This window comes from Eumetopias jubatus, unplaced genomic scaffold (assembly GCF_037043125.1).
Source record: "Eumetopias jubatus isolate StellerSeaLion01/CBP00866 unplaced genomic scaffold, mEumJub1_p1.0 scaffold_1, whole genome shotgun sequence".
NCBI classification, from domain to species: Eukaryota; Metazoa; Chordata; class Mammalia; order Carnivora; family Otariidae; genus Eumetopias; species Eumetopias jubatus.
The window spans coordinates 119362019-119389117 of NW_028274807.1; the positions used below are offsets into that span (position 1 = coordinate 119362019).

General features: G+C 48.2%; 1 protein-coding gene across 5 annotated transcripts in view; it reads right to left on the bottom strand.

The window, feature by feature from the left end:
• The window catches only part of PXYLP1 (2-phosphoxylose phosphatase 1), a 69972-nt gene that overhangs the window by 20314 nt on the left and 22559 nt on the right, over nucleotides 1-27099 (bottom strand). For 3 of the 5 annotated variants that reach the window (XM_028099272.2, XM_028099269.2, XM_028099270.1), the window contains one exon: nucleotides 14268-14399. In XM_028099272.2, the coding sequence (XP_027955073.1) occupies nucleotides 14268-14346 (79 nt within the window). In that variant the 5' untranslated portion in view covers nucleotides 14347-14399. Of the gene's footprint in view, nucleotides 1-9215; nucleotides 9547-14267; nucleotides 14400-21617; nucleotides 21828-27099 lie in introns of those variants that run through there. The other 2 variants (XM_088026015.1, XM_088026006.1) reach the window with 2 other exon arrangements.

Genomic DNA, 27099 nt, shown 5'->3' on the forward strand with positions numbered 1-27099 from the left:
ACTTCTTTTATTAGCATATTTTCATTCATTACTTGTATTACTTGTATTACAACAACCATCACAGAGCTATAGAATTGGTCCTTCAACAATTCAAAATTAGTCCTTTGGTTGGCCCTATAGTCACTTTCTTCCCAGCAGCTGGAAACAGCCGGATCTGGTAACATACAAGCTCAGGTGTCTACAGGTAATTTACTATTGCGGGATTTGTGCCAGAGTAAGGGAAGGAGAAAAGTATATGTCTGAAGGCAGCACCTTAATGACCCAGCAATTCTGGCTGTGTGGCAACCCTGAGTCCTTAACTCTGCTCTTTTATGAAATGGTGCCAGATTCTGACTCCTTGGCCATGCCTGTGAAGCTAAGGACACATGAGCGTGTGAGTGACACAGGGACATAGGGGCATAGGTTTGCTAGTGTACCTGTAAGCACATGGGGTAAGGCCTATGGGGGCCACCACTTGGGAACTGCTCTAGACTGAATGTGTCCCCTTAAAACTCACATGTTGGAACCCTAACCCCCAATGTGATGGTTTTTGGAGGTGAGGCCTTTGGAAGATGATTAGGCCAAATGGGATTAGCCTCCTTATAAATGAGACCCCAAAGAGTAACCCCCTCCAATTCTTAATCTCAGGAAACAAACTGAGGGTTGCTGGAGTGGTGGGGGGTGGGAGGGCTGGGGTGGCTGGGGGATAGACATTGGGGAGGGTATGTGCTATGGTGAGCGCTGTGAATTGTGCAAGACTGTTGAATCACAGATCTGTACTTCTGAAACAAATAATACATTATATGTTAAAAAAAAAAAGATAGTAGGAAGGGGAAAATGAAGGGGGGGGAATCGGAGGGGGAGACGAACCATGAGAGACTATGGACTCTGAGAAACAAACTGAGGGTTCTAGAGGGGAGGGGGGTGGGGGGATGGGTTAGCCTGGTGATGGGTATTAAGGAGGGCACATTCTGCGTGGAGCACTGGGTGTTATGCACAAACGATGAATCATGGAACACTACATCAAAAACTAATGATGTAATGTATGGTGATTAACATAATATAATAAAATTAAATTAAAAAAAAAAGAGTAACCCCCTCCCTGCCCCTCCACCATCTGAGTTTACAGAGAAAAGATGCCTTTTCAGAAGCGGGCCTTCACAGACACTGAATCTGCTGGTCCTTTGATCCCGGACTTTCAGTCTCCAGAACTGAAAAAAATAAATTTCTGTTGTTTTATAAGCTACCCCGTTTATGGCATTTTTATTAAGTGACCTAATGGAATAAGAAGGAACCATGGTAGTTGGGCCCAAAGGACCCATTCACAACCCAAGGAAGCAGTGGTTTGAAAGTCACAGATAAAGACTGGGTGATAATCAGAGGCCTTCAGTCCAGAAAGATTTTATCTGCTGCTTCCCTGACATCTGGGCCTGTCGGCCTCACCCACTAGTTATTGAGATCACCCCGTGCTGTTTGCACCCTCCTGAGTCACCAGAATGCAGGGCCAGCCCACACAGAGCCCTCCGATGGGTCCTCCAGATGCTAGACGTTTGGGGGAGGTTCTGATGCACAGAAGCCAAGGGGTGAGATGTCTCCCCCAGATCCACCCTCCTACCTCCTCGTCCCCAACTTAGTCCTCACAGTCCTGAACTGCTTGGACCTGCCCCCATGGCCACACGGTGTTTCTTCCCCACACCCCTCCTTTTGTATCTAACCACCCTCATCCCACCCTGACATCCGTCTTCCATTGGCCCCCCACCCCCGGTCCTTGCTGCCATCTTGGCTCACGGCACAGTACCCATCAACAGGGGTGTCCACAGTTGGTCAACCAGCCACCCCAAACATCCGGAGGGTCAGGGCTAGGTCTTTTTCATCTTTATACTACCCGTCCAACCAGCACAGGGCAGGCCCCCTATACCGCTTGTTGAACCGGAAGCCTACTCTGAGCCCGGTGCTGTGCTCCACGCTTTTGATGAAGTGTTTCACTGGACAGAGGAAAGACGGGCAAGGGCCCAGGGTCAGGATCAGATCATTACTTATCAGCAAAGGCCCCTAGGCCATAAGCCCCTGTGTGGCCTTGGGCCTTAGGCCACCTCAGTTACCTCGACAAACTCAGTGATCCACAGGATCACCAGGTGATCCTACAGCCAGGTGTGTCTGTTGCCAGCTCATTACCAGGGAGACACTTTGACTCGCACACGGACAAGGTTAGAGCCCCTCCTCCAGGGCACCAAGCCAATGCCCATGAGCCCAAGCTCACCTCCCCATATCAGGGCCCTGGTACAGGATAGAGAACAAACATCTACCTGCACACCTGGCCTTCCTCCACTAGCTCTAGCCTTAAGAACCTCCTACTAGTATGCAAGCCCTTCACAGACGCCTCAAATCAGACTTGACTGAGCATCGTGGGGGCTCGAATCCCCGGGTCAGATCACCACCCCTCCCCGCCTTCTCTGGAGTGGCACTTCCCCCCATGCCAACCCCGTGGCTGGGTGGGGGACTGTCACGCTGCTCCTCTAGGATCCCACCCTTGCCATACTGACTGGTCTAGGGACAGGGACTCGAGTCTAGCCAACTGTGCCAAAAAGGGCCCTTTCCAGGAGAGAACGGCTTCCCCATGTAGAAGAAGCAATTTTATAAGAAGTCAGGTGGCCTCCTGCCATCCCTACCCGAGGCTGTAGGCTGCTTTCTACTGTCCCTGGGTTTATGTGGTTTACTTGTCAGCTCCTCCTCTTGTTACACTGACACCCTGGCAGATCCAAAATCAGGTGTCAGGGACGCTCGGGTGTCCCGGTGAAGGCAAACACGAGGGGGCGAAAGTGCTGGCTCACCTCTCCGTCACTGGCTCGGCTGCCTGAGTCACACCACTGACCACACCAGCAAAGACCCTCATGGGGCCAAAGGCGTGGCCCTGCCATCTGCCTTTTACCTTCCTCGCTCCAGGGCCTGCCTCCCCACCTAGCCGTGGGCTGCTCATCTCCCCAGCGGATGGTAGTCACCTCTTGGGACTTGTCATTTCCAGGGCCGCTAAGGGCTGTCCTCATTCACCCCTGCTGCCATGGCTGTCCACGGTTCTGAATGCAGGGAGGTGGTATGGGGCTGCGGACTACTGAGTCACAAACGTGGGTTCGAGTCCTGACCTTGTTACTTCCTGGCTGCATGACCTTGGGCAAATCCTCCTGCCTCACTATGCCTCATTCCCTTCCCCTACCAGAGTGGTGGTGTGGATGGCCTGAGACATCCCCTGTGGAGCACTGCACGGGGCCTGCCGTGTGGAAGGGATAAAGAAGTGCTCTTTGCTCGCCAGTCCCCTTGAGGGGATTATTCTGGCTACTTCCAGGCTCTTAGAAGGTGCTCCCTTCACCTGGGGATCTGGAAGGGATGCTGACCCTCTGTGTCCACACCTTTCACAGAAGCACAATGAACCAGTCTCCCTTCCCCTCTCAACCACCCAATTTTGGCAGCCTTTCTGACTCCTTTAAATACATCCAGCTGACCCAAGATGGCACCTTTTTTTTTTTTTTTTTAAAGTAAGCTCCACACCCAGCGTGGGGCTCGAACTCACGACCCTGAGATCAAGAGTCACTTGCTCTACTGACTGAGCCAGCCAGACGCCCCCAAGATGTCACCTTCTTATAAGCTAAAACATCCCTAGTTCTAGCATCCCCCAATAATCCAAAGGCTCTCGAGTTCTGTCTCCTGCGCTGGCCTGCCAAAGAGTAACGATTTGCTCTACTGGCAGTTCTCACAATTCCCTCAGTGCTCCTCAATCCACCGAGTTGTCTTAAAGGTCCGTTGTGACTCTACCCTGCACCGAATATAAAAATGTCTGTGTGTAATTCTCAAATATAAGCCAGAACCACAACTGGAGACCCATTCTGTTATTTGCCTTTGGCCATTTGCTTTTACAGGCAGGAGTAGAAATCATGCTTAGGGGTGCAAGATGGAAGGCAAGTCCACATTTGCATACTTTGAGAAACTTGGTTTTACATGGACAAGAATTTTTTTTTTTTTAAGATTTTATTTATTTGACACACTGAGAGAGAGAGTGAGCACAAGCAGGGGGAGCGGCAGGCAGAGGGAGAGGGAGAAGCAGGCTCCCCGTTGAGTGGGGAGCCCAATGAGGGCCTCGATCCCAGGACCCTGGGATCATGACCTGAGCTGAAGGCAGACGCTTAACTGACTGAGCCACCCAGGCGCCCCTACGTGGACAAGATTGATCAAGCAGCTGAATCCATCCTTTCTGACCTATCTACTTTGGGCCACAATACAGTACCAACTTTTCCTGTTCTCCTTATTCTTAACTATTCTTCATCCCTCATTCTTGTTGCCTCATGGTGAACCACCGTTAGGTAAGAATCTAGTAAGTGCTTTTGGTGCCAGTGATAAATAAGCCCGGTCCCATTTAGGGAGCCAGCAAACCACAAGGAGGTATGGCTCACAGGGTTGGGACTCAGCAGGCTAGAGGTTTTGCTCTAGGCTGTTCCCAAGCTCTTATCTGCTCCTTGCCTGACCCTCCCTCTGATGTCAGCCACTAAGCCCTAAGTCCACTGACTGCCAGAGCACAGGGACAGGGTTCCCACGGTGGCCTGAGCTTGAACCCAGCTGTGGCCTCCCAGAGGGGACAGGAAATCTCACTGTTCTCTGGGGCAACTGATAACTGGCCTGGCCCAAACAGGGTCCTTTGGGTTAGATGACAGAAGCACCAAGGACTCCAAATCATGACAGAAACTAGAAATCAAAAAGCCATCCAAGGACAGGCCCCCAGAAAGAACTGTGAAAAGAACCTCAGTCATTCTTAACCATCTCATAGCCCGAATCCCCCTGCCTCCCCTTTGAGAATCTGATAAAAGTTACTGCTCCTCAACCCTGAAAAAGGACTACATGCACAAGCTTCTGAATTTGCCTTCTGAGGGTTCACAGGAAACTCCGAAACCACACAAGACGATGCTGACATCTGTGGACTCAGGCTAACAACCCAATGTGCCTGGAAATAGTTTTCTGATTTTGACACCCTTGATAGATTTTTCTTTTTTCAAAATGAAAAGGGAGCTTTACAACTCACATAAACATTTGTTCATCCTAAAATAGCTGTTCAACACTAAGGTATAAAAAGAAGTGAAAATCACCCATAATCTTATCACCCAGAACAACCCACAGTCTACATTTTAGTGCATATGTGTGGCTGGATGTCCTGCCAGAGGTTAATCTATGCTTCCGTCCCTGCTCTGAGGAGGGTACTGAGGCCCAAGGACACTGTTTCCCCTCCCCTCAAGAGGAACAAGTAAGGGGTGCCTGGGTGGCTCAGTCACTTAAGCATCTGCCTTCGGCTCAGGTCATGATCCCAGGGTCCTGGGATGGAGCCCCCACATCAGGCTCCCTGCTCGGCGGGAAGCCTGCTTCTCCCTCTGCCTGCCGCTCCCCCTGCTTATGCCCTCCCTCTCTCTCTCTTTCTGACAAATAACTAACTAACTAACTAACAAGTAAGTTTTCGGTGTCTCAAAGGCCTACCTTTGGAGAGCCCTAAACCCCACTGAGGCCACCAAACCAACCGCCCAGGAAGGCAGCTGGTCATCTGCCCTCTGTGGAAAGGGTGACAAGGAAGAGATGGCCAGGGGTGGGGGCGGGCTTCAGGGAAGCCCCCTCACTGAGAGACAGTGCTGAGAGAGGGGCCTGCACCCTCAGGTACCTGGACTGACCAGCCAGCCCACCCTCTGCTGGATACCTGGGGCTGGGGAGAGGCAGAGCTCTGGCTGGGTTCCAGGTTCCCCAAGAGGCACACCCCCGGGCAGAGGGGTCCAGCCCCTTCGATGACACAGGAAATCAAGGGAGGGGCATGAGGTGATGCTGCAGCCTAAGCCCCACAGGTCAGAGAGGGGCCATGCATCATGGTCGACTTCCTGTCCCTCCCACCCAGGGGCAGCCTGGCTCTGCTGGGCCGTGTGAGGCGCTGGGTGCCGACAGCGAGACAGTTGCATAGCTCTTTCTGGGTGCAGCCTGACTTCACCCTCATGTTCCGGATTCAGATTCTGCCCTCAAGACCTCATTCCTGGTCCTTCCCCCCGACCCCCCAACCACCCGGCCACCCTTCCCTCGGGGTAGAGCTGCTATCAAGATCACGGGGCTCCACCTCCAGTTACCACTGACCTCAAGTCAAGGTGGACTTTCTCAGGTTTTTTTGGTTTTTTTAAATGTCATCCAGCTTGGAGCAGGTGCCCTGTTGCCAAGACAACAGGGACTGGGGCCCAAGTTCATCAGTGCAGTTGGTACAAACTCCTTCCCACTGTGTCCTCAGCTCCCCTCCATCCCGCAGTTATTCCAATGCAAACATCCCCCAGCTTTCTCTCCTATTTTGTCCCTCTCCCCACACAGTCTTGGCATAGGGAGGTACCTTCCCTGAGTTCACTGGCTACTTTTACTAACATTCTCTTGTTTTACTAACTAGCCCCGATAGTCTCTTCTCTAAAACGGGAGATCACCTTCTTGCGAAAACTGTTGAGTTGACACACACACACGTATTCCCATATAAAACACCGTATGTATTTTCAGTTACTATATTATGGACACCCTTGCACGTGAATACAGACGGATCTGTGTAATCACAGCATAATGGCTGCAAGAGTATTTACTGTTGGACTCTTTGGCTGCCTTCCCCGCCTTTGCCTCCTGTAAGCAATGCTGCAATAAACATCTTTAAATATACATTTCTATCCTCTTATTTAATTATTCTTAGTAGAAATTCTCTAAGATCAGAAACTGGGAAGGAAGGAAAGAAGGAGGGAGAGGGGGAGAGAGGAGAAACACTGTGCTCCCCACCCCCAGAAGAATACTAGAAATGACCCCCACACATAAATGTGTCATTTTTAGCTCATGGAAGGGCATGATACTCTGCCCTCCCCCTGTTATGTAACTACAACATAAACTTAAGACATATGATGAAAGCTGATTTGTCACACTTAATTTTGACACCTACAGAGTTTTTTCACCCACAGATATTTATTTAACTCTATGGGGTAGTTGGACAGGAAGCACTCAGAGAAAAAGCAAAATTAAAATTCTCAGAAATCAAACAGAAAATAAACCTCCAAGAAAAGAATTGAAATAAAAAAAATGCTAAATGTAAAACCTAAGTGATAATGATGAACTTCTTAGGTTAAAAATGCAAGCCCTCATATTTAATTCCTCATTTTTTTCTGACTCCAATTCACCAAAATAAAATCCCAGGAGGAATCTTACTGTGGCTTTTAAAATAGAGTACATAGGGGCGTCTGGGTGGCTCAGTTGGTTGGGCATCTGACTCTTGGTTTCGGCTCAGGTCATGATCTCAGGGTCCTGAGATGGAGCCCCCCTCATTGTGTTGGGCTCTGCGCTCAGCAGGGAGTCTGGCTGAGATTCTCTCTCCCTCTGCCCCTCCCCCTGCTCGTGCACTGTTTCTCTCTCTAAAAGAAATAAATCTTTTCAAAAAAATAAATAGATAAAATAGAGTACATAGTATATAAGACCCTTGGCATTCTAAGGGTTGCAGCCCCAAACCTTTGCCATGGAAACATTAAAATCTTCAGGAATCCCCAGTTCACACACACTCCCGGGGCACATGGTTTTCTCCATAAAACAGACACAGGATGAAGAGCAGGAGTGACAAAGTCCCTTGGCTGGCTGGCAGGGCCAGGCCCGCTCAGCAGCCAGGAGCTCATTCCCAGCTATTATAATCCAAATCTGTGCCTCAGCAAAATCCCTGCCACCACCTACCATGGAGTTCAGGGTGCCTGCAAAGAGTGGGAGCCGTGAATGCCAACAGCGACTACGAAGAGCAGGCTGAAGTCAGGGTCTGAACAACCAAGGCAAATGTGACAAAACCCAGGCACCTTATAGGGGCTCCTCACTCTCCTTCTCAGAGGCAATTTTCTTTTAATTTACACACTGCTCTAGCAAAACTTGGTTATTCTCCTTCCCAGAGGGCACACACACTGCTCACACACACTCACACACCACATACACACCACTCACATGCACCACGTACATACCACTCACACACGCCCCATTCACATGCACCACACACACCACATACACACACTACCACTCACAGACACCACACAAACACACCACATGCACAACCGCCACTCACACACCACATATATACAACTCACACACACTAAGCTGGTTCAGCCGGGGTGCCCACTGAACACAGACACAGAGCTGATTAGGCAGAGGCTCCTCAGCTGCCTACCTGCTTCCCTCGGCTTTGGGGCCCCACCTGCCATTCTGCTGCCTTCATGGCCTCCCTTCCTCTGTCTGCCCGGATCTCATCTTTGCCCTGTCCCCTCTTCCTCCTACCTGTACCACAGGGCGCAAACTCCCAAGGTGCCACGGTTCAGCAAGTGGAGACCATGGAGAACGGAAGAGCTTGTACTCCCCACGACGGGGGTGGCCAGAACCCAGCTGCGGGCTCCAGCCACTGTCCCTGCAAGAGACCATGGGTCTTGACTTGCTGGACAGTTTTTTTTTTTTTTTTTTTTTTAAAGAGGGGCTAGAAGTTTACGTGAAATTGCCTAAGTTCTAAAACATTGGTAAATAAATGTAAAAATGTGAAAACACTGGTTGAGCCAAACAAAACTGTCAATCTGGAGTAGCTTCTGCATGCTCCCGGTCTCCCCAGGTCAGGGCTTCAGGAACAGTGAACACAAAGTCCCCCAGCATGGTCTCTCTAAGGCTCAGATCCTGAAACCACTTTCCGGCAAGACACGGTACCCAGTTGGCCCTCAGGTACCTCCTCAACACCTCCAACTCCTCGTCCCGCTCCACACCCAGCTTGTCCACTTGCCTGGGCCTTATCTAGACCCGGGGAGCCATCAGCCCCACATGGTTCCCTCCCAGTCCACATTCTGGGCATTTTCTTTAGCCTTCGGCATATTTAACCCAGGTGGAGATGAGACGTTCATGTGACACAAATGCCTGACTGAATGAGGCATCTACTGAACTACCTGAGCCAGACTCCTGTGTGTCATCGTGGCGTCTTCCCCTTCTCCCCTCACCCTGGCCCACTCTACCACCCAATTAGCTCGACGTCCCACACCCTCGCCTGCCGCTTTGTCTCTGCTTCTTCTTCCACGGCCAATACCTTCAAGGTGCCCCCTCAGTCTTTCATGAAGGCAAAACCACCTGAGTTGCCACCTGGCTTCACCCTCCCATCAGCCCCCGAACAGGGAGTGCCCAGGATTTGTGCTTATTAGACTTACCCAGGGAGCTTGTCAAAAGTGCAGATTTCGAGGGTCCCACGCCTGCCAAAATTCTGATTCTGTAGGGAGGGGCACAAAATGTGCTCATTTTTGGTTGTGGAACATGCATTCTTTACACGTTTCCAGAGCCACCCTGCTCAAGGTGCTCAGGAGACCACACCTGGGCAAACACAATCCTGGACTGTGGTCTTTCCAAGCCATCAATCTCCTGGTGTTGTTGCCTGCTTCCAGCGGCTGGCTCCCCACAGCCTTCAGGATATAATGTAGTGATGGAGGTGGCCCCAGCGTTTGTCCAACTTAACAGCTACACGTAGGTGACTAACTGGGTCCTACTCTCTTTCACTGTCTTTGCACACCCACCTCCTTCTGCAGGAATGCCCCTCCCACCTTCCTCCACGGCCAACTCCTACTTACCCCTCAAGGATGAAGCTCAGATGTCACCTCTGCCGGGGAGTCTTCCCTGAATTCCCAGACTGGATTAGCTTCTTGTCCTCTATCCTCCCATATCACCCTGCCATAAATGATCTCTAATTCATTTTATTTAACAAACACACATACAGTGATCACTATGTGTCAGGCACTGTTATCGGTGTCTTAAAATATGGGCTCACTAAATCCTTTACTAACGCTGTGAAATAGGGACTATCATTATCCCCATTCTACAGATGAGGAAACTGAGGCAGGGAGAGGGTAAATAACATGGCTGAGGTCACCTAGCTGGTAAGTGGCAGGACAGGAATTCAATCCGGGCAGTCTGGCTTTTTCTTAGAGCCGTGTTCTCCACCACTGTCCCCCCTGCCCCCGCCGTCACCTTACATGTTATTTATCACCTCTTACCCTCCTAGCACATCACACACTGTATTCCAAGTGTCTGCTCGTGATTTTCCCCCAGTAGGACAGATAGCTGCTGTGGTCCTTGACGGATTAAGCTCCCAGCCCAGGACCTAACCTACGGTGGAAACTCAAGGAACATGTGCTGAAGGACAAAGCTGTACACACTCATGGCGTTGGATCAACAAGAAAAGATAAAATTCCTAAAACCTCAGAGTCTGAAGAGACTTTAAATGGAATCAGGCCCGATGACCTACCTAGTATCCTCCTCTTCACAGAGCAATGCTCCAGAGTTTGCACCCCAAGCATTCCACCTCTGCATGCCACTGACTTTTAGGACGCTCCACTGGAATGTGGCCCCATGGTCACCTGGGCCACACAGAACAAGTCTGACCCCTGCAGAAAGGGCTCTTGAGATACTGAAGACAACCCTGGCTTTCACTGCTGCGGGGTAACCTTCCCTCTTCCACCTGGGGATCTGAACATCCAGTCCATCTTTGGTATTTTCCTCAGAAGCTGCTCTGGTCAACTGGGGCGCTACCCAGGAAAATCACCGCCAGATATAGTGCCATGTGCCCAGCGTAGACTGGCCACTATCATGCCAATGGGCTCTGATCAAAAACAAAAAGAAGTAGAATATATTTCAGGAGCCTCCTCTCTGACAAGCACCTGAAGGAACCCAAGCCTCGGCAGCCTCTGGGACCCCGAGAGGCCTGGTTTCTGAACATGGTACCTGGCGATGGGACTCTGTGCTGTTGTTTAAAAGGTTTACATTGGGCGCCTGGGTGGCTCAGTGGGTTAAGCGACTGCCTTCGGCTCAGGTCATGATCCTAGAGCTTCTCCCTCTGACCCTCCCCCCTCTCATGTGCTCTCTCTCTCTCATTCTCGCTCTCTCAAATAAATAAATAAAATCTTAAAAAATAAAAATAAAAATAAAATAAAAGGTTTACATTGCCTACGCTTCCACAAGCCAAGGGGTTTCCCACAAGGTCTCTGTTCTCACACTGACACTGCAGCAGCCACAACTCATTCCATTTTACAGAAGAAGAAACAGAGGCTCTGAGAGGTCCGACTTGCCCAGGGCACAGGGCTGCCACGTGGCAGAGCAGCATCCAAACCCAAAGCTGTCATTCCAGAGCCTGCGCGTTGCCGCCGCACCGCCGTTTTGGGAATGGCCGTTGGAACACGGTGAAATGAGCATAAAATAAGAATTAAGGACAGGCTGGGCTGAAGGAGGAAAAATGGACGATTACAAAAAAGAGCAGAAAAAGCAGAAATACAACTAATCAAGTCTTTACATGCTGGTGGTCTTTGCCCTGTTGCAATGAAGCACTCCCTTAATCTGAGAAGTAATTTTTACACTGGTACACATTTTAACTAGAATAACTAAAGATAGGTATGTCTTACTTGTTCCCTTCTGCAATTTGGATATCAGGAATTTCAGAGTTTTCCTATTTCCAAACTCAAAAATATCCAGGACTTGAAAAGACAAAATGAATGATTTTCATTAAAGGCTGTTAGTCTACAGCAGGTCATTAGTACTATTTAAAATAAACATATTTTGAGAAACTATGAACTGTATCTTAACCTTTTTTATATCCTTTCCATCCACCTCCACCCCGACACTGTAGAAAAATGCGACACACATAAGCACTTAATAAATACATTTGGGGTCAAAGACCCTACTTTCTGTACCAAGAGGAAGAAATGCTTATTTAAACAACCTGATTTTTAAATTGTAACCCGGGTCATAACTTTCTCATATTCAAAACATGAGAAAAAGCCAACAGGACAAAATAAAATACATCATCATTGCAGAAAGCAAATAAAACTATACTGGTTCACTTAAAGCCTGAGAAAAACCAAGTTATATTTGATTGCCTCACATATATTACCTAAAACAATTATATGTGCTAATCTGGTATTTATTCAAAAATTAGTCAAAAGAAATGATGAAAAAAAAGTCCACATATTTTAGGGTAAGAATGAAAACACAAATGTTAGTTAAAGGTATGCTTTTGTATTACCAACTAGTGCGGTTCCTTATACCGTAATAACCAGCAAGCCACAACGCAATTAAATAAATAAAGCAATTAAACTCCATATCTACAGAAATGGGTAAGTTTCAAAGTTATAGTTTACCGAGAAGTAGAAGAGCAGTAAGAACATCCATATCTTAATATCTTTCCGAACTCCAATGTATCCAAGAATAAAGAGCTCCAACCCGGGCAGGCTAATTTACCCTGCAAAATTTCCCTTAAAAAAAGTATGGCTGAAAATTGGCTCTCCTAAAACAGAAGGTACTTTCAGAAGAGTTATATAAGCAAAACACACTGGCCAATTCAGTGACGTGGAAACCACCTCATGCAAGAGAAACGCAGCAAACACAAGTAACCCACATTCACGTCTCAGATCCTGTCAGCTTCGTAGAATAAAAAGTCAAGGTTGATTGTAACCTCCTACCTCCCCAGCCAAAGGATGGAAAATTTTTAATGAAAAGTTATGAACAGTTAAACTACTGAGAGTCCTAACACATTTTTTGGAAAGGATTCGTATTTTATGGTTCATTAACCATCTGGAGTATCTTTAAACTTCCTATGCCCACCTACTCTTGACCTCGTTTCCTATTCTGGAACGATAAAATGAGTATTTTTAATTGTCTTTAGTATTAGAAACAGCCTGTTGTGGGTACCAGACGTGTACATGGAGTATGTCACAAATTGGAGGTGTATCAGGGGAAACTTGCTCAAAGCCTCCTCTCTTCAAACCACTTATTCCAAATGCCAAGTCTTTCCCACATTCCTCAGCGCTCTCAGAACATCTCACTTGCCGAGCCACCTGCTCTCCTTCCCATCACTCAAGCTGCGATAGAAATGCCACCTCCTCACAGAGCCATCCTAGGCAGTGATGGGTGCCGACCACGTATCTCCCATCCATCAGGGTGCGGTGGTAAGATGGAGGGAAGGCAGGTGACAGCAAAAACGCAATTCCCAGCATTGGACAGACATTCTCAGCTTCGAGTATATGGCACCAGAAGGAGAGGGAATTCGGGTCAGCCTGCTTTTCAGAGCAGGTGTCGATTCATTCATTCATTCGTTTAATGGTCATGAAACACCTACTGTGTGGTTGGCAGTGCAGTCCCTGGGGTATAGAGGGAAACAGGACATGGTCCCTGCTCTCAGAGAACAGTCTTGTAAGAGGAAGAGTCACAAGAGCTGAACATTAGAATACCATATGGCTGGTGTGAGGAGGGGAACAGGTTTAGGGCAGCCTGGAAGTACATACACCAAAGAAGCATCAGACCCGGTTGAGGGGGTGGGGGGAAATCCTGGGAGGTTCCTAGAGGAGAGAAAGACTGAGTGAACCACGTGGAGGAAAGGATGGGAGGGGCGTGAGGAGGATGGTGCTCCAGGCAGAGGGGCTGGCGGGATCTGGGCACAGAGAACGGGGTAAATGCGTAGAGAACGCCAAGCAATTCGGCGTGAGAGAGGGGCCACTGGAGGACAGAGAGCCTCCCGGACAGCATGGGCCACCCCTGCAGGGTTACAACCAAGGAGGTGCCGGGGCCAGATCTGTGTTTGAGGATGGCCTCTCTTGGGGTGAGCAGTGGGGTATGCAGCTTTGGGGTCGAACCTGAACACAGGCGCCCAGTGAAGGACAAAGTGCTGGGCAGTGAGATCCATGGACTGGCTTCATCAGCCCTGCCCTTGCCTCACCACATGAGATGCCCCGTGTATGGTCCCTGCTGCAGAGGAAACTGAGTTTGGTACCTAATCCCCTATGCTCTCCAACAACTGCAGCCTCACAGCCCACTGAACAGAAAACAGACACCCAACCCTCAAAGAACCAACCAGCAGGCTAAACACCCCGGCTCACAATGGGCCGCTCAGTGTCTCCCCCTTGGGAATCTAAGAGTCCAGGAATAACTGGGCAGTTTAGGAACCTATGCAGAAGCCAAAAACATTTTGTGAGGCCTGGTGAGCACTCTAGTTCCTTATGGCCGAAAACGACACTCAGGACAAAGCTCAGCGGTTTAGGGTTTGTACTCACAACCATCCACCAAGAGTACCAATAATAAAAAGACTCGGTTGTTTTAAACTGCATTGTTCATTTGAAAAACAAAGGCTTTGGGGCCTGCTTGTTTCCTCCCCACAAGGGCCCTCTATCTCGGAATGAAGCCCCCTCCCCTCCCACGAGCCGGCGGCACCAGGCGATACTCACAGAACTGCAGGCTGAGGCTCACGAAGGCCAGCAGCCCCGCCAGGGCCAGCAGCAGCAAGAAGCGACTGCGGAAAAGCATTATTGTCTGTTCTATTTTCTGCTCATGGCTTCACCTCCAATCGGGAACACGTCCTGTGAACAAAACAGAGGCAATAAACATGTGCTCCGAGGTGGAAAACCAAGTTTGTCAACTGAAAATAATCCAATTAGCCCAGTCCTCCAGCAGGGAAGCGTGAATCCTAGTCACGGAACAAGAGCAGGTTATGTCTTTGCCCCCAAATGAGCCCAGCCGAGAATGCGCCCTTCAAATTAATAAGAGGAAACCAGTTCATGACTGCTTCGTTTATCCGACATCAACACAGAATGAAACACTTCCCAGCAGGACCTTTCCAAAGAAAAATGTAAGGAGCTTTTATCGAGCAACTTACCGTGTGCCAGACACTCAAGTCTTGACGGACCAGCTCATGCTCAGCCCATTCAGACAACCGACTTCTAAATCTTCAACCTTTTTTGGTGAATATTTTGCTGATATGATTCTGGTCTTTTAAAAACTGTAATCACTAACCTGAACGCCAATCACCGCCACGTGTCCCATAGTCACACCTTTAGGAATGGCTGGAGTATGCCAGAGGATTTGTCGCTACACTCAGTGGCCCCATCTGCTAACTGAAGACCTCTCCCATCTGGACTGGTGACCCTATTTCTGCTGTGTCCACCCGCCTTCCTGCAGCCCCACTCTACCCATTCTCCTTTCCACTCATCACGTTAGAGCTGTGCAAAACGACTTTCAAAAATGCTGAATGAGGCCCTTCTGTGAGAAAAGTGAATGGCTGCTCGAGGGTGTAACCCATCAGTTAAGTTTCTCTCCTTGTTCTCTCTGATGTTTAAAACAGAACTTGAAAACCACACTCTCTTCAGAAAAGGTCCAACCTGTTATAGTAAGAGGACAACAATAATTTCAAACCTGATTTTAGCGGCAGCATCTTTTCCTCCTTCAAATACAATCTCCTTCAGAACCCCAATAGACACAATCAGACAAAAGCTCATTTGCTCACATGGTGAGGGCTGGGGTTGCACAACTTTGTGAACACATGTACCAAAAGCTATTGAGGGGCACCTAGGTGGCTCAGTCGGGTAAGCCCCTGACTCTTGATTTGGGCTCAGGTCATGATCTCAGGGTCATGAGATCGAGTTCTACTTTCGGCTGCAAGCTCGGTGTGGCGTCCACTTGGGAGTCTCTCTCCCTTCCCTCTACCCCTTCCCCCCTCGTGTGTGTGTGCGTGTGCGTCCATGCATGCACGCATGCTCTCTCTCTCTCAAATAAATAAATAAATCTTTAAAAGCTATTGAATTGCGCACTTTGGGTGAATTGGATGGTTTGTGAATTCTATCTTATATCATCTATTTTTTTTTTTAAAAAAGCATATCTGTAGGGAATGAAGCAGGATCCAGAGCCCTGGAGTCCCTTGTTTCCCAGCCCCTAAGCCCAGGAAGGACCCTGCAAGGGAGTTTGAGAACCACTCCTTTAAAGGGATTTGTCAGACAGTCTACAAAAAGAGAACATTTGCTAAAAGACTAACAAAAATATACTTGTACCTCACAATGGAGCCTGTACATTGGCAACCAACATCTCCGTTGACAAACAGATCCTAATTTACACCTTCAAATAATCACTGCTTCTGTCCCTTCAGTCACCACCCCTAAGCAAGGACCAGTGCCTAGTGTCCCAAGATGGCCTGTAACTCCTCCTGCGGACACCCCCTCCTTGACCTGGAGGGCACTCACTAGCCTCGCAAGCTCTCTAGCATCCTGGCTAATACAGCATACTATCCTGGCTGATCCTACCAGGACTTAATATATTTGGGACCCCAAATAATTGTTTCCAAAATTCAAATTCCTCATAAACTCCAGTTGAGAGTGTTTAAAAAGACACACACAGATCTAAAAGCAGCTCAGCAGAATCTGTGCTTGGTGAGAAACACTGGCTTCTACATTGAACCCCCAAGGAAGCTGAGGTCACAGTATGAGACAGAGCGTGGGTCTGCCTGACTGTGGCACTGCAGGTCGTCCTTTCTGTGCTAACAACGAAGGTGAACCCTTGATGCTGATAAACCCAATCCCAGATACAAAGTGTTAAGCCTGGGTGGCTCTGGGCCACCTTGACCTTGGGGGTATCCTTGGTAATGCTCATCTGAGCAGGTTCAACAGTAAACCTCCCCATAGGGACCAAACAACCTAAGTAAAATCCGGGTCACAGTTTCTTTCTTTCTTTTTTTTTTAAGATTTTATTCATTTATTTGAGAGACAGAGATAGAGAAAGAAAACAGGAGCGGGGAGGAGAAGGAGAAGCAGACTCCCCGCTGAGCAAGGAGCCCAATGTGGGGCTCGAACCCAGGACCCTGGAATCATGACCTGAGCCAAAGGCAGACGCTTAACCAATCGAGGCCACCCAGGACAGTTTCTGTCCTCCACCCTAGACAGCCTCTACTGCCTGGCCCAGCTCCCAGGGAATGTGTGTGGAAGGCGACAACATTCACCTGTGAACACTGGCCACAGTGTTTTCAAAACATACCCCACTTGGGCAGAATAACAATGCTCGGCTACCCTCGCACCTCCCCTTAGAAGCCTTCTACCTTTGCTCTGCTTCTCCAGGGACCAGGAACTTCTAACTGCTCAAAATCAGTGTTCCCTAGGTTTCCATCCACAGAGCACAATGTGAACCAGCCACCATGTGGGGCCCTTGACACAACCTCTTTCACACTCTGCAGGACAGACACATGCATTTCTAATATGCAGGCAGAAAACCCAAACTCAAGAGTACAGGTTATTACGTCTCAGTGACAAGATACAAAACAAGATCTCTGTGCCTTTACAGTTCATTTTACGTGTTGTGGTGTCCCCAACAGGTGTGCATGCTGACTCTAGCTGCCAGCTGTGGGTCAACACAGAACCAGTTAGCTCTTGGCACGTGCCAGCCAGCTTCTTAGGTACTTGAAGATGGCTGACAGCTCTTCACTGAATAGCCTGAGGGTTTCAGAACCCTCTCTTTGTCTTGGTCATTCCTGATTGAATTTATTCTGCTTTATCAATGACCTTCTTATAAGGTGACCCTTTTAATTTGGGGAGGGTGAGTGGGGTGTGCAGGTGGAGACTGGATCACAGAGGAGTCTGGAGGAGGTTCTAGGGGATATGTCTCCTTTGGGGTATCTCTGAACTCCCGACCATAAATATTCTGGGGTTTCTCTTGACACCTTCCTCACTCTTTTGTCACCATGCCAATTTCTGAGATCACCATCTTTTCCTTTACATGAGCATCTTCCAGCGTTCCTGCCTGGGAGATGGCCTTTGGGGTCTTTGAGAACTCTCCTGGTAGGAGAGCTCTGCAGCCCTTGCTGCTTGAAGAAGCTCTTTCTTGTGGACCACATCAGCAGCGCTGTGGGGAAAGAGAGGAGCAGCCCTACAGAGCCAGACAGACCTAGGCCAGAGCACTCAGCTCAGTGACACAGGCCAAATTCCTTAACCTCTCTGAGACTCAGTTTCCTCATCTGTGAATTGGGGCTAATCACCTCAGGACGTTGTGAAGATTAAAGTCTACATACAGCATATGACAGACATTCAAAAGACAATGGTTGTTACTAGCATGAGGAGGGAATACCCTCCTCATCTTCTCTCAGTTCACTTTGCTGCTTCTTCCCTCCTCCTGGGAGACAGGAAGAGTTTCTTCACCTGTTTGTTGGTTTCTCCAGGTATGTGAGTACTGAAGGTTCACCTCTCCCTCTGTAGCTCCAGCTCAAATGCTGTCTTCAGCCTCTCTCCCTCTGGGCGTGGGAAACAATCTTGCTGGCCCTGGGAAATCACCCACCTCTGACTTCTAAGCCCAGTGGTGTCTTTTGCTCCAGTACCTCAGAAACCAGACCTGCCACTTGATTGCTCTGCGTTTGGGTGTGGGAGGTGAGGATCTTTCTTCCCATGCTGGGCCAGGTCTGGCTCTTCAACTACTTCTTGCCTCCGGCCTCTTGGGGGATTTTCCACCACACTTACTGGCAGGTGAGGCCACCAGAACGACGACTAAGTACTCTGCCTATGGTTTTACCTGACACTGCCTCTTTACATGAGGATGAACCACAAGACTGTTCAGAGTTGCCTTCTAGTGGCATTAGGTGGAAATAACCACTACTTACTGAGTTAGACCTTAGGCTTATAGCATGGTGGATTTGTAGCCTTTCTGTATCCATGGCCTGTGTAGTTTCCTCCCACATGGACTCTAAGCTTGGACAAGGTATTGACTTTGGCCAATGGGGACAACAGTTAACTGAGCTGTAAGCAGAGGCTTTAAAGGTACTTAATGCACTGGGGCCTGTCCTCCTTTGCTGCTTTCGGAACACTGAGACCACCATGGGGAGACACCCGGGCTAGCTGGTGGAGGATGAGAGACCACATGGAGCCAAAGCAAGCAGCCCCCGCTGAAACTCTCTTCAACCAGCCTGCCCAACACCACACGTGGGAGCAAGGCCATCCCAGACCATTCCAGTCCAGCCACGCCACCAGCGGATGGGGACCAGGAAGTCAGCCCAGACTTAAAAGAAATGCGCAGCCAACCCACAGATCACAAGCAAGTATAATGGTTGCTGTTTTAAGCCACTAAGTTTCGGGAGCTTGATACAAAACGAAAGCTAACTGATAACAACAAAGAGGAAATGGCTTGCATCTTTACTAGGAATTCCTAAGCCAGGGTCTAGAGCTCCGTACCATCATCTGCAGAAAGCACATGCAAAACTCTACTTTTCTACTTTCCTTAATAAGCTGAGTGCTTTTTCGGAAAGGAGCTATATTTAGTTCCAGATTTAAAATACTGGGGATGTGCTGGGTTAACCAGATGGCGGGGATTGTGTGCCTGCCTGACTGCTTCTAGTTTTTAGGTTACTGACATCTCTACACGTTTGCAGCTTTTCATTTGACACAAGCTCCAGTCTGGGAACACCCACCCTTTTCCCCTTAATACTCCCAGGATTTCAGCACCCTCCCCCTTCTGACCCTCCATTGGCACCACCAAACACCAAATGCCAGGTATGTGGTCACAGTCTCATTATTTCCACTTATGCTAGTGTGATCATGGCCCCGGGGGTGAGCACACAGCCTGGAGGGGGTGGCGACCTCAACCCCAGGGAAAACACACACCTTCTTCTGGAGCCTATTTTCCTAGAAAACTTGGAAAGGAAGGTCATGCTTTATTCTTCTTTTTAATGGCTAAATAAACATGGTAGCTAAAATTCACATGGATTTGAAGACATTTGTGTTTGCCAGCTGGAGCTAGGACCCCAATGTGTGTGTGTAAGCACCCAAGTGCTGGTCGCATGGTGGGACCTAGGGTGCATGGGTCAGAGAAAAAACGCCTTTGGCAGAGACACTTCCTCAGTGCGAGAGACGGAGAGGAGCCCTGACATGGTGGCGAACAGGCGGCTCCAGAGACCGGCAGATCTGGGCCAATTCCCTGCTCTGCTGCTTAGTTTGTGTGTGCCCCTCTGACAACTAACTTCATTTCTCTGAGTCCTGGGTGTCCATCTTTAAATGAGAGTGGGAATAAGAGAATGAGAGAGCAGGAAGGCAGGGAGGTGCACAGCAGTGGCAGCGGGCATATGCTGTGTTTGCCCAGCTCTGGAGGAATCATACAGATCCCTGCACCATCATCTAGACACAAAGACTTGCCCCTTCCCCCGAGCTACTGCTTCTTCCCCATGCTGTGGTTCCTCTTCCAAATCCTGGCCACTGGCCACATCTCTACTCGCCAGCCCCAGCTGTCAGGGCAGGCAGCCACGTTTGCAGCCTCATTCCCGACTCCCCCAGCATGACGAGTCTTCCTTTGGCTGACTCATCTGTGGCGTGCCCCGGCACCACCACAGCTTTTCCAGCCTGGAATATCTGTGTCAGTTTCTTTCGGGTTCCATCCTAAGAAGATGAGGATTACCAGCCAAAGGGCTCTGTCTCTGTGGCCTGAGCTCTGGCCCACTCTCATTTTCATCCATAGGGAGGAGGCTCGTGCAGCCACTCAAGAAGTCATGCAATCCATGAGTTCCCTCCAGGCATCTTCCCGCATATTCCTTCCATGCGGGCTCTATGCAAACGCTCCTGGGGTTTACTACAGCTCCGCTGGACACTCCATCACATTTGTTCAAGTAATGCCAAGTGACAGCCAGGCCTCTGGGTCCACAGTTGAAACCCCAGAGCCTGCTCACTCACAGTCCAGAAAATAAAGTGCATGGGAAGAATCACTGCTACAGCAGCAGGGTGAGATGCTGGGATTATGACCTACTTCAGCATGGTCCTCACATCTCCCTGTCCTCTGACATTTCTCAAGTCCCACCACCTTCCAAGGAAAAGACGCTCTAGACTCAATATGGCATCATGACCGAATCCAACTCCTATAAATACCTCTGTAGAAACAACTGTTTTATGTTCCAGGCTGAACATGTAACAGTGACTAGTAGTCATCAGATGTCTACTGGGCACTGCCTTAGTGCCTGTGCTAAACCCACACAGTAAAAATACCTTAAATCCAGAAACAGAATTATTACTCTGAAATCCTGATGAAACAGCAAAAAACAAAACAAACAGAAAACCCAGACAACTTTAATTTTACAGCAGATTTGAATGGTGAAAGGAAATATTTTAGAATATAATTTTGAAAAAAGGACTAGTTGATAGGTACTTCCCTTTATATTATGGTAAGTACTGTTTCTGAATTAAGAGGAAAAAGGAACATGTCAAAGGCATTTTTATAAACTACCATTCTACCCCCAGAAATTTCCAAAGCCCAAGCGCTGGTCTGATTTTTACCTCATAAGAGTGGGAAATGCCACGTCTAATGACTCTGGTCTCAGGGTCCCCTTCAAAGTGTACAGAATTTAGGGTTTTAAACATGACCACAACTGCTTGAAAGAAAAATGTGTATTTAATTATCTCTTATTTGTGTAGTTAAAATACCATTACCAGGAATAGAAAGATGTTATTAAAGAAAATGCTTTAGATGTATTCTATACTTTGATTTTTTGGGCCTTAATCACTTTGGCCTAAGTAAATACACTATTATAATTAAAAAAAAAAACCCAAGGCTATAGTTGTGAACTAAATATGAACCAAGCAAAGGTAAAAGCTACATCTTTTTTTTTTAAATTTTTTATTGTTATGTTAATCACCATATATTACATCATTAGTTTTGGATGTAGTGTTCCACGATTGTTTGTGCATAACACCCAGTTAAAAGCTACATCTTAATAGTCCTCTCTATCCAACGTCACCTCAATGTAGAGTTTAATTGCAAAATCAAAGATGCTTGGCTAAAAATAAACCAACCTTTAAGTCTGAGGAATGATGGACAGACTTCAGAACCTCCTAGAAACCCCCAGGCCGCAGGGCAGACACCAAGGAAGCTGTGGGTTCCTAGCAGTTATTCACATTCCAGTTACTCAAATTCCAGCTAGTGTGCATGCTCAGTTCCAAAGGTCGAAACCAAGTCACTCATCTGGTCAATCAGTCGATTCAAAACCACCTTATTTCTCAAGATCCAATATGTGTCGGGTATCATCCACAGTGCTGTGGACACAGAACACAGGATTCAGGACACAGTTCCGCCATCTTGAAGCTCACAGATGAAATGTACAAAAGTATATACGGCAGAATGATACGAGATCTTGGGATTGCTTTAAAATATTGGGGGGGGGGGAAGGTTGAAGAGGAATTAATAAATCAAGAGTGGCAAAATGCTGACAACTCCTGGCAAAACTAACAACTGATTGATGGATTCTTGAGGATGTATTATATGATCCTCTCTGCTTTTGTGTATGTTTGAAATTAAAAGTTAAAAAAAAGAGAAAGGAAGCTCACAGTCTGGTCAGTGGAACAATGAGTAAAAAGACCATTACACCATATGGAACCAGTGCCGTGAGGCAGAAGCGGGAGTGGGAGGAGGAGATCCACCTAGGCCCAGAGAGGGAGGATAGCTTTCCTGCAAGAGGCTCAGCTAGAGCTCAGTCTTGAAGAGCAGACTGGAGCTGGTGCATTTATAATTGCATTTTAGGAAAACAGAAGGAACCAAAGAGACAGCACCAAGTGAGACTGTATTGACTGTTGGGGGGCAATGGGGCGGGGGTTGTGGCACTGTTTGAGTGTCAGGAGCCACAGAAGGGAGGTGGGTTAGTCCAGGCACCCCACACCAGCTGCACATGCAGTGAGGCTGCTGTGCCTGGGGAAAGCTGGCTACCCAGGGCCAGGTGAGCTGCAAGGGTCTCACTCCCCCTGCCCGGGCCAGCCTGCCTGATGACCCCAAGGAGTCCTATCACCAAGGGCACCAGACAGTACATGCACTGATGCCCACTCCCTCCCTAGAGTCCCCTCTTGGCACAAAGCCCCTGACTTCCAGGTCGGAGCAGGGGGAGTGTGATCCCAGGATCCATGCCACCAATCTGTGTCAGCTTAAGGGACAGGCCGACTTCCTGGACTGACCCTCATTTTCTGGGGCCAGGGTCCGGTGTCTTCCCAGCCCCAGCCTCCTTTGGGAATACAGGACCGGAGCAGGACAGAGGCTTCCGTGTTCCTCTCACAGGGGCGACAGCTTAAAGGATGCCTATAGGGTGTGTGGTGGTTCTCCCCTTGAGCGTTCTGCACTTTGCCCCACGGCTGACCCTCCCAGGGCTCCTCTCTCACCAGGGTACTCTCCTCCAACAGAACAGCCGGTCTTCTCCCCTGGAGTAGTGAAAGGTGATGTAACCCATGGCAACGTCAGGCGCAGATGTGACAGGTGGTGACGGGAGCCATCTCCTGGCCCTGAGGTAACGGGGCGGTGGGCTGTTCAACACTGCAGATCAACCCCCAAACTGGCCCTGGATAAAGGGTAGCATCAGGCCCCAGGCTCTTTAGCCCTCCTTGCATGGTTCGCTACGATCTGGCCACACCCCACAAATCCCACCTCATGTCCCAGCCCTTCCCACAACACGGAGTTAAGCGTGTGGGCTCAGGGATCAGTTGGCTAGGGCTGAAGCCTTTCTTAAACCCTTACAGAGCCACAGTTTCCCCACCTATGAAATGGGAACAACCACAGGCTCCACCTCACATGCTGTGTTAGGGATAGTGAAGTTAACAGGTGTAAGGGACCTAGCACAGTACCTGGCTCCTAATTAAGTGCCAGACAGGTTAGCAGTGACTTCTCCTATGATTTTAATACCTACAACCCACGTATGAGGTACTCACCCCGCTTCCCCTTCATCTCTGCCCCCACTCTAGAAATAGAAGGTCTGCAGGACCCTGCCAGAGAAGGTCAGAGTTGGGAGAGGGTTTAAACATCACCTGATTCAAGTCCTTTGGTTGACCAGAAGAGAGGCCAGGACAGGTCAGAACTGGCAAAGGCTCCAGGCTGCTCAGGGAGACTGGCTCTAGTAACTCAAATCCTTGCTTCACAATCTGTGTGGCACCTAGCACGCTCTCCTTGTTATGTGCTGCCTCCCCCTGTATAGGACATATTGTGTGTGGCAGATGTTTCTGTCTCCCAGAGTCTATTTGCTCTTTTTTCTTCCTAAGGGAATCCTCTAGGTTTTAGCTGGATACACGGCCACCCAGCTAGAGATGATATTTTCCTGAGTCCCTTGCAACTAGTTGTTGCCATATGATCAAGTTTGGGCCAATGAGTTGTGATTGGAAGTATTATATGCAATTCTGGGTCAAAAGGAGGCTGTCTGCCCTATCTCATTCTGAACTTCCTTCTTCACCATTTCCCATGCTCTGAAACACTGGCATGGTGGGTAGCCAGCTTTCTTGATGCCTATGGAGACAACATCCTAGTGGATAACAGAGAAGAACCCTGGATGACCTCATGGGGCAGACTACCCATTTCCTTGACCGTCTACCAGCCCAAACTGCTTTGGGAGAGAAGAAACAATCTCACAACCTTTTAAAATCATTGTTATTTCACTTCTGTCAAAACAGTCAAACCAATATCCTAACTAGAACCTGCCACTAGCACTAAATGACACTAGTCCTCTTCATGGGGGCTCCCTCTGTAGGCAGTGATGAATAAACACACAGTCATGACAAATTGCATTCGGCAGAAAAATCTCATCACACATTTTAAATGTCACTCTTAGATATGATATACATGAGTCACGGTTGTAATAACCTTTGTTCTTTTTGAGTTTTATTTTTTTATTTTATCTTAAATTATTTATTCATCTACGAAGATGGCTTGGATGCAGGTAGCAGGAAAGCCTCACTAATGCAAAGGGACTCATCCATATTCTCCACATTATGAGTCATAGTGTGAGGAACAGCGGCTCCAAGGCTAGTTAATTCAGCACCCCAAAAGCATCATCAGGAAGCCAGGATCTTTCCATCTCTGGTCTCTCTGCCATCCTGTCTTTGTCCTCTCCCTAAGATGACCTCCCCCCCAGGGTTTAAAGATGGTGGTCATACTGGTGGGCATCACGGTCACACTGGGCAATCTATAGAGGGAGAAGGGACAATCCTGCACATTTCTCCTGGAAGCAAGGAAGGCTTTCCCAGAAACCCTCCAGCAGGCTTCCCCTAATGTCCAACTGCCAGAACAGTGTCATGAGCCCACGCGCAAACTCATCACTGGCACGGGGAATGGACCACAGCGATTGAGTGAAACCAACTGGGCTTCACCTCCTTCCTGGCAGAGGCCCATGGAGGAAGGGAGAGGGTGGAGGCCTGCACAGAATCAAGAGTTCTGTTAGGAACAAGGGAGCAAGGGGATGTCTGCAATAACCCACAACTGGAGAAGATTTGACAACACACACAATTATTCTAAAAAATAATGACAGTACCAGCACTTGTCAGATCTAGCAATCAACGCACATACAGTCCTAATTATATGTTTAAGGAACATCAGCGCTGGTTTGCTCAGGTATAATTCCGCAGTGACAAACGGGAGGGCAGCATCCCTCACGTAGCATGTCCTACCAACAAGACCGTTTATTCTATATTTTACATGTGTTTAAATATGCAACATGAATTATTTACCTACCATTTCTTTCCAGAAAGGATTTGAGGCAGATAATCTACAGATTTAGTATTTTTAATCCCTGAAATACTAAAAGGTTTCCCCCCCCATTTCTGAACTATACCTTCCTGCCCCTCTCTCCTTTGAGGCTTTTCCCCCCAGCTCTACAAAGGATAAACCTGTCAAGGTGTCTGATCACTTCTCAGGGCCAGAACAGATTGAAATAACTAATTCGTCAAGCCAGGATTTCCAATCTTACGTACTCCTCAGTGATCTCTTTCGGATCCTGTGGGAGAAGCCTGTGTTGCATTCAACATCACTGCTTTGCTCCTTCTTAAAGTTGCACCAGCAGCAACATCTGAAATTGGCATATTCTGACTTTAGAATGTCAAGAGTAACTATAAGTACCTCAACAAAAAATGGGAGAACATGCAGTTGGCATGATTTACTCATCACAAAGCCCCTTAAAAAATAGAGCTGATTCTTTTTTATTTTCCAAGCAAACTGTGTCAACCAGAAGTTTGTTATGATGTCAACGAAAGCACAAAACATTCAATAGGCAGGGTTGTAAAATGAGAAATACAAATGTACAACGAAGGTTTGCATGGTAAAAGCCACATTTTACAGGCAAAAAATAAAAAGAGCTTCAGAGGGCCTGAGAATCCCAGCGGTGCCATGTGGATCAGGCCCGTCTGTAAGTGCAGCTTGCCACAGCCCCTTTCTGAAAGCTGTGTTTTCCAGGTTAACAATACTACACAGAAATGGGATTTTGTTCTAGATGGACGCATGAATGGGGACACTGATGCATGCTACAGATCAAGGTGTTTTGACCAATGAGGGCTTTTTCAGGCTTGAAGCACACTTACCTACAGAGCTTTGACTAAACCCGGTGCTCAATGCCAGCTCATTCCATGACTCGATCATGATGAGGTACGGAGTACCAGATCCCCTGTGGACCATCACTACCTGTGCCCAGGGCAGGAACTCCATGCCCTTAAAATATGTTTTAGAAAACTTCTGCATGGTTCAGTGGGAAGTTGGCAGCCTCAGTGTCAGTACAGAATGAGTCCTCCTGCTCAAGGAGGTGGTCAAGGGTGGGTAGTCACCTGCTGGCAATGCTGTGGGGGACTGACACGTGGGTGACCTCTAGGAGCCCTCCATGTACCTGAGATCCAAGGATTCTCTGGTTCAGATCCCAAAATAAGCTCTCAAAACTTTTTTGGGGGAGTAGGGGGGCGCCTTTGCACTTACAAACTCTACAAAAACAGAGCTAAGGGCACTGTCACACAGAAATCACCGACATTTAGCTTGGGAAGGAATCTGAATGGCTATCTAGTCCAAACTCCCCTCCAGTAAAGTAGGGACTAGCACTGTTATAAGCTCCAAAACTTTGATTTGGCTTGGATTAAAGCTGTAATTAAACATAAGCCTCAAAGTCAATGGTACTCATCATACACAATGGTGAAAAGCTGAGAGCTTTTCCTCTTAGATCAGGAACAAGACAAGGATGCCCACTCTCACTTTTACTCAACATAGTACTAGAAACCCTACCCAGAGCAATTAAGTAAGATAATGAAATAAAAGACATCCAAATCAGAATGCAAGAAGTAACACTGTCTCTATTTGCCTCTGTATGCAGGGATGGAGAGATATATATAAACAACCTAACCACCAAAAAACTGTCAGAGCTAATAAATGAATTCAGTAAAGCTGCAGGATACAAAATCAGTGTACAAAAATCAGTTGCACTTCTATACACTAACAACAAATTCTCAGAAGGAGAAATTAAGAAAATAATCCCACTTACAATCACATCAAAAAGAA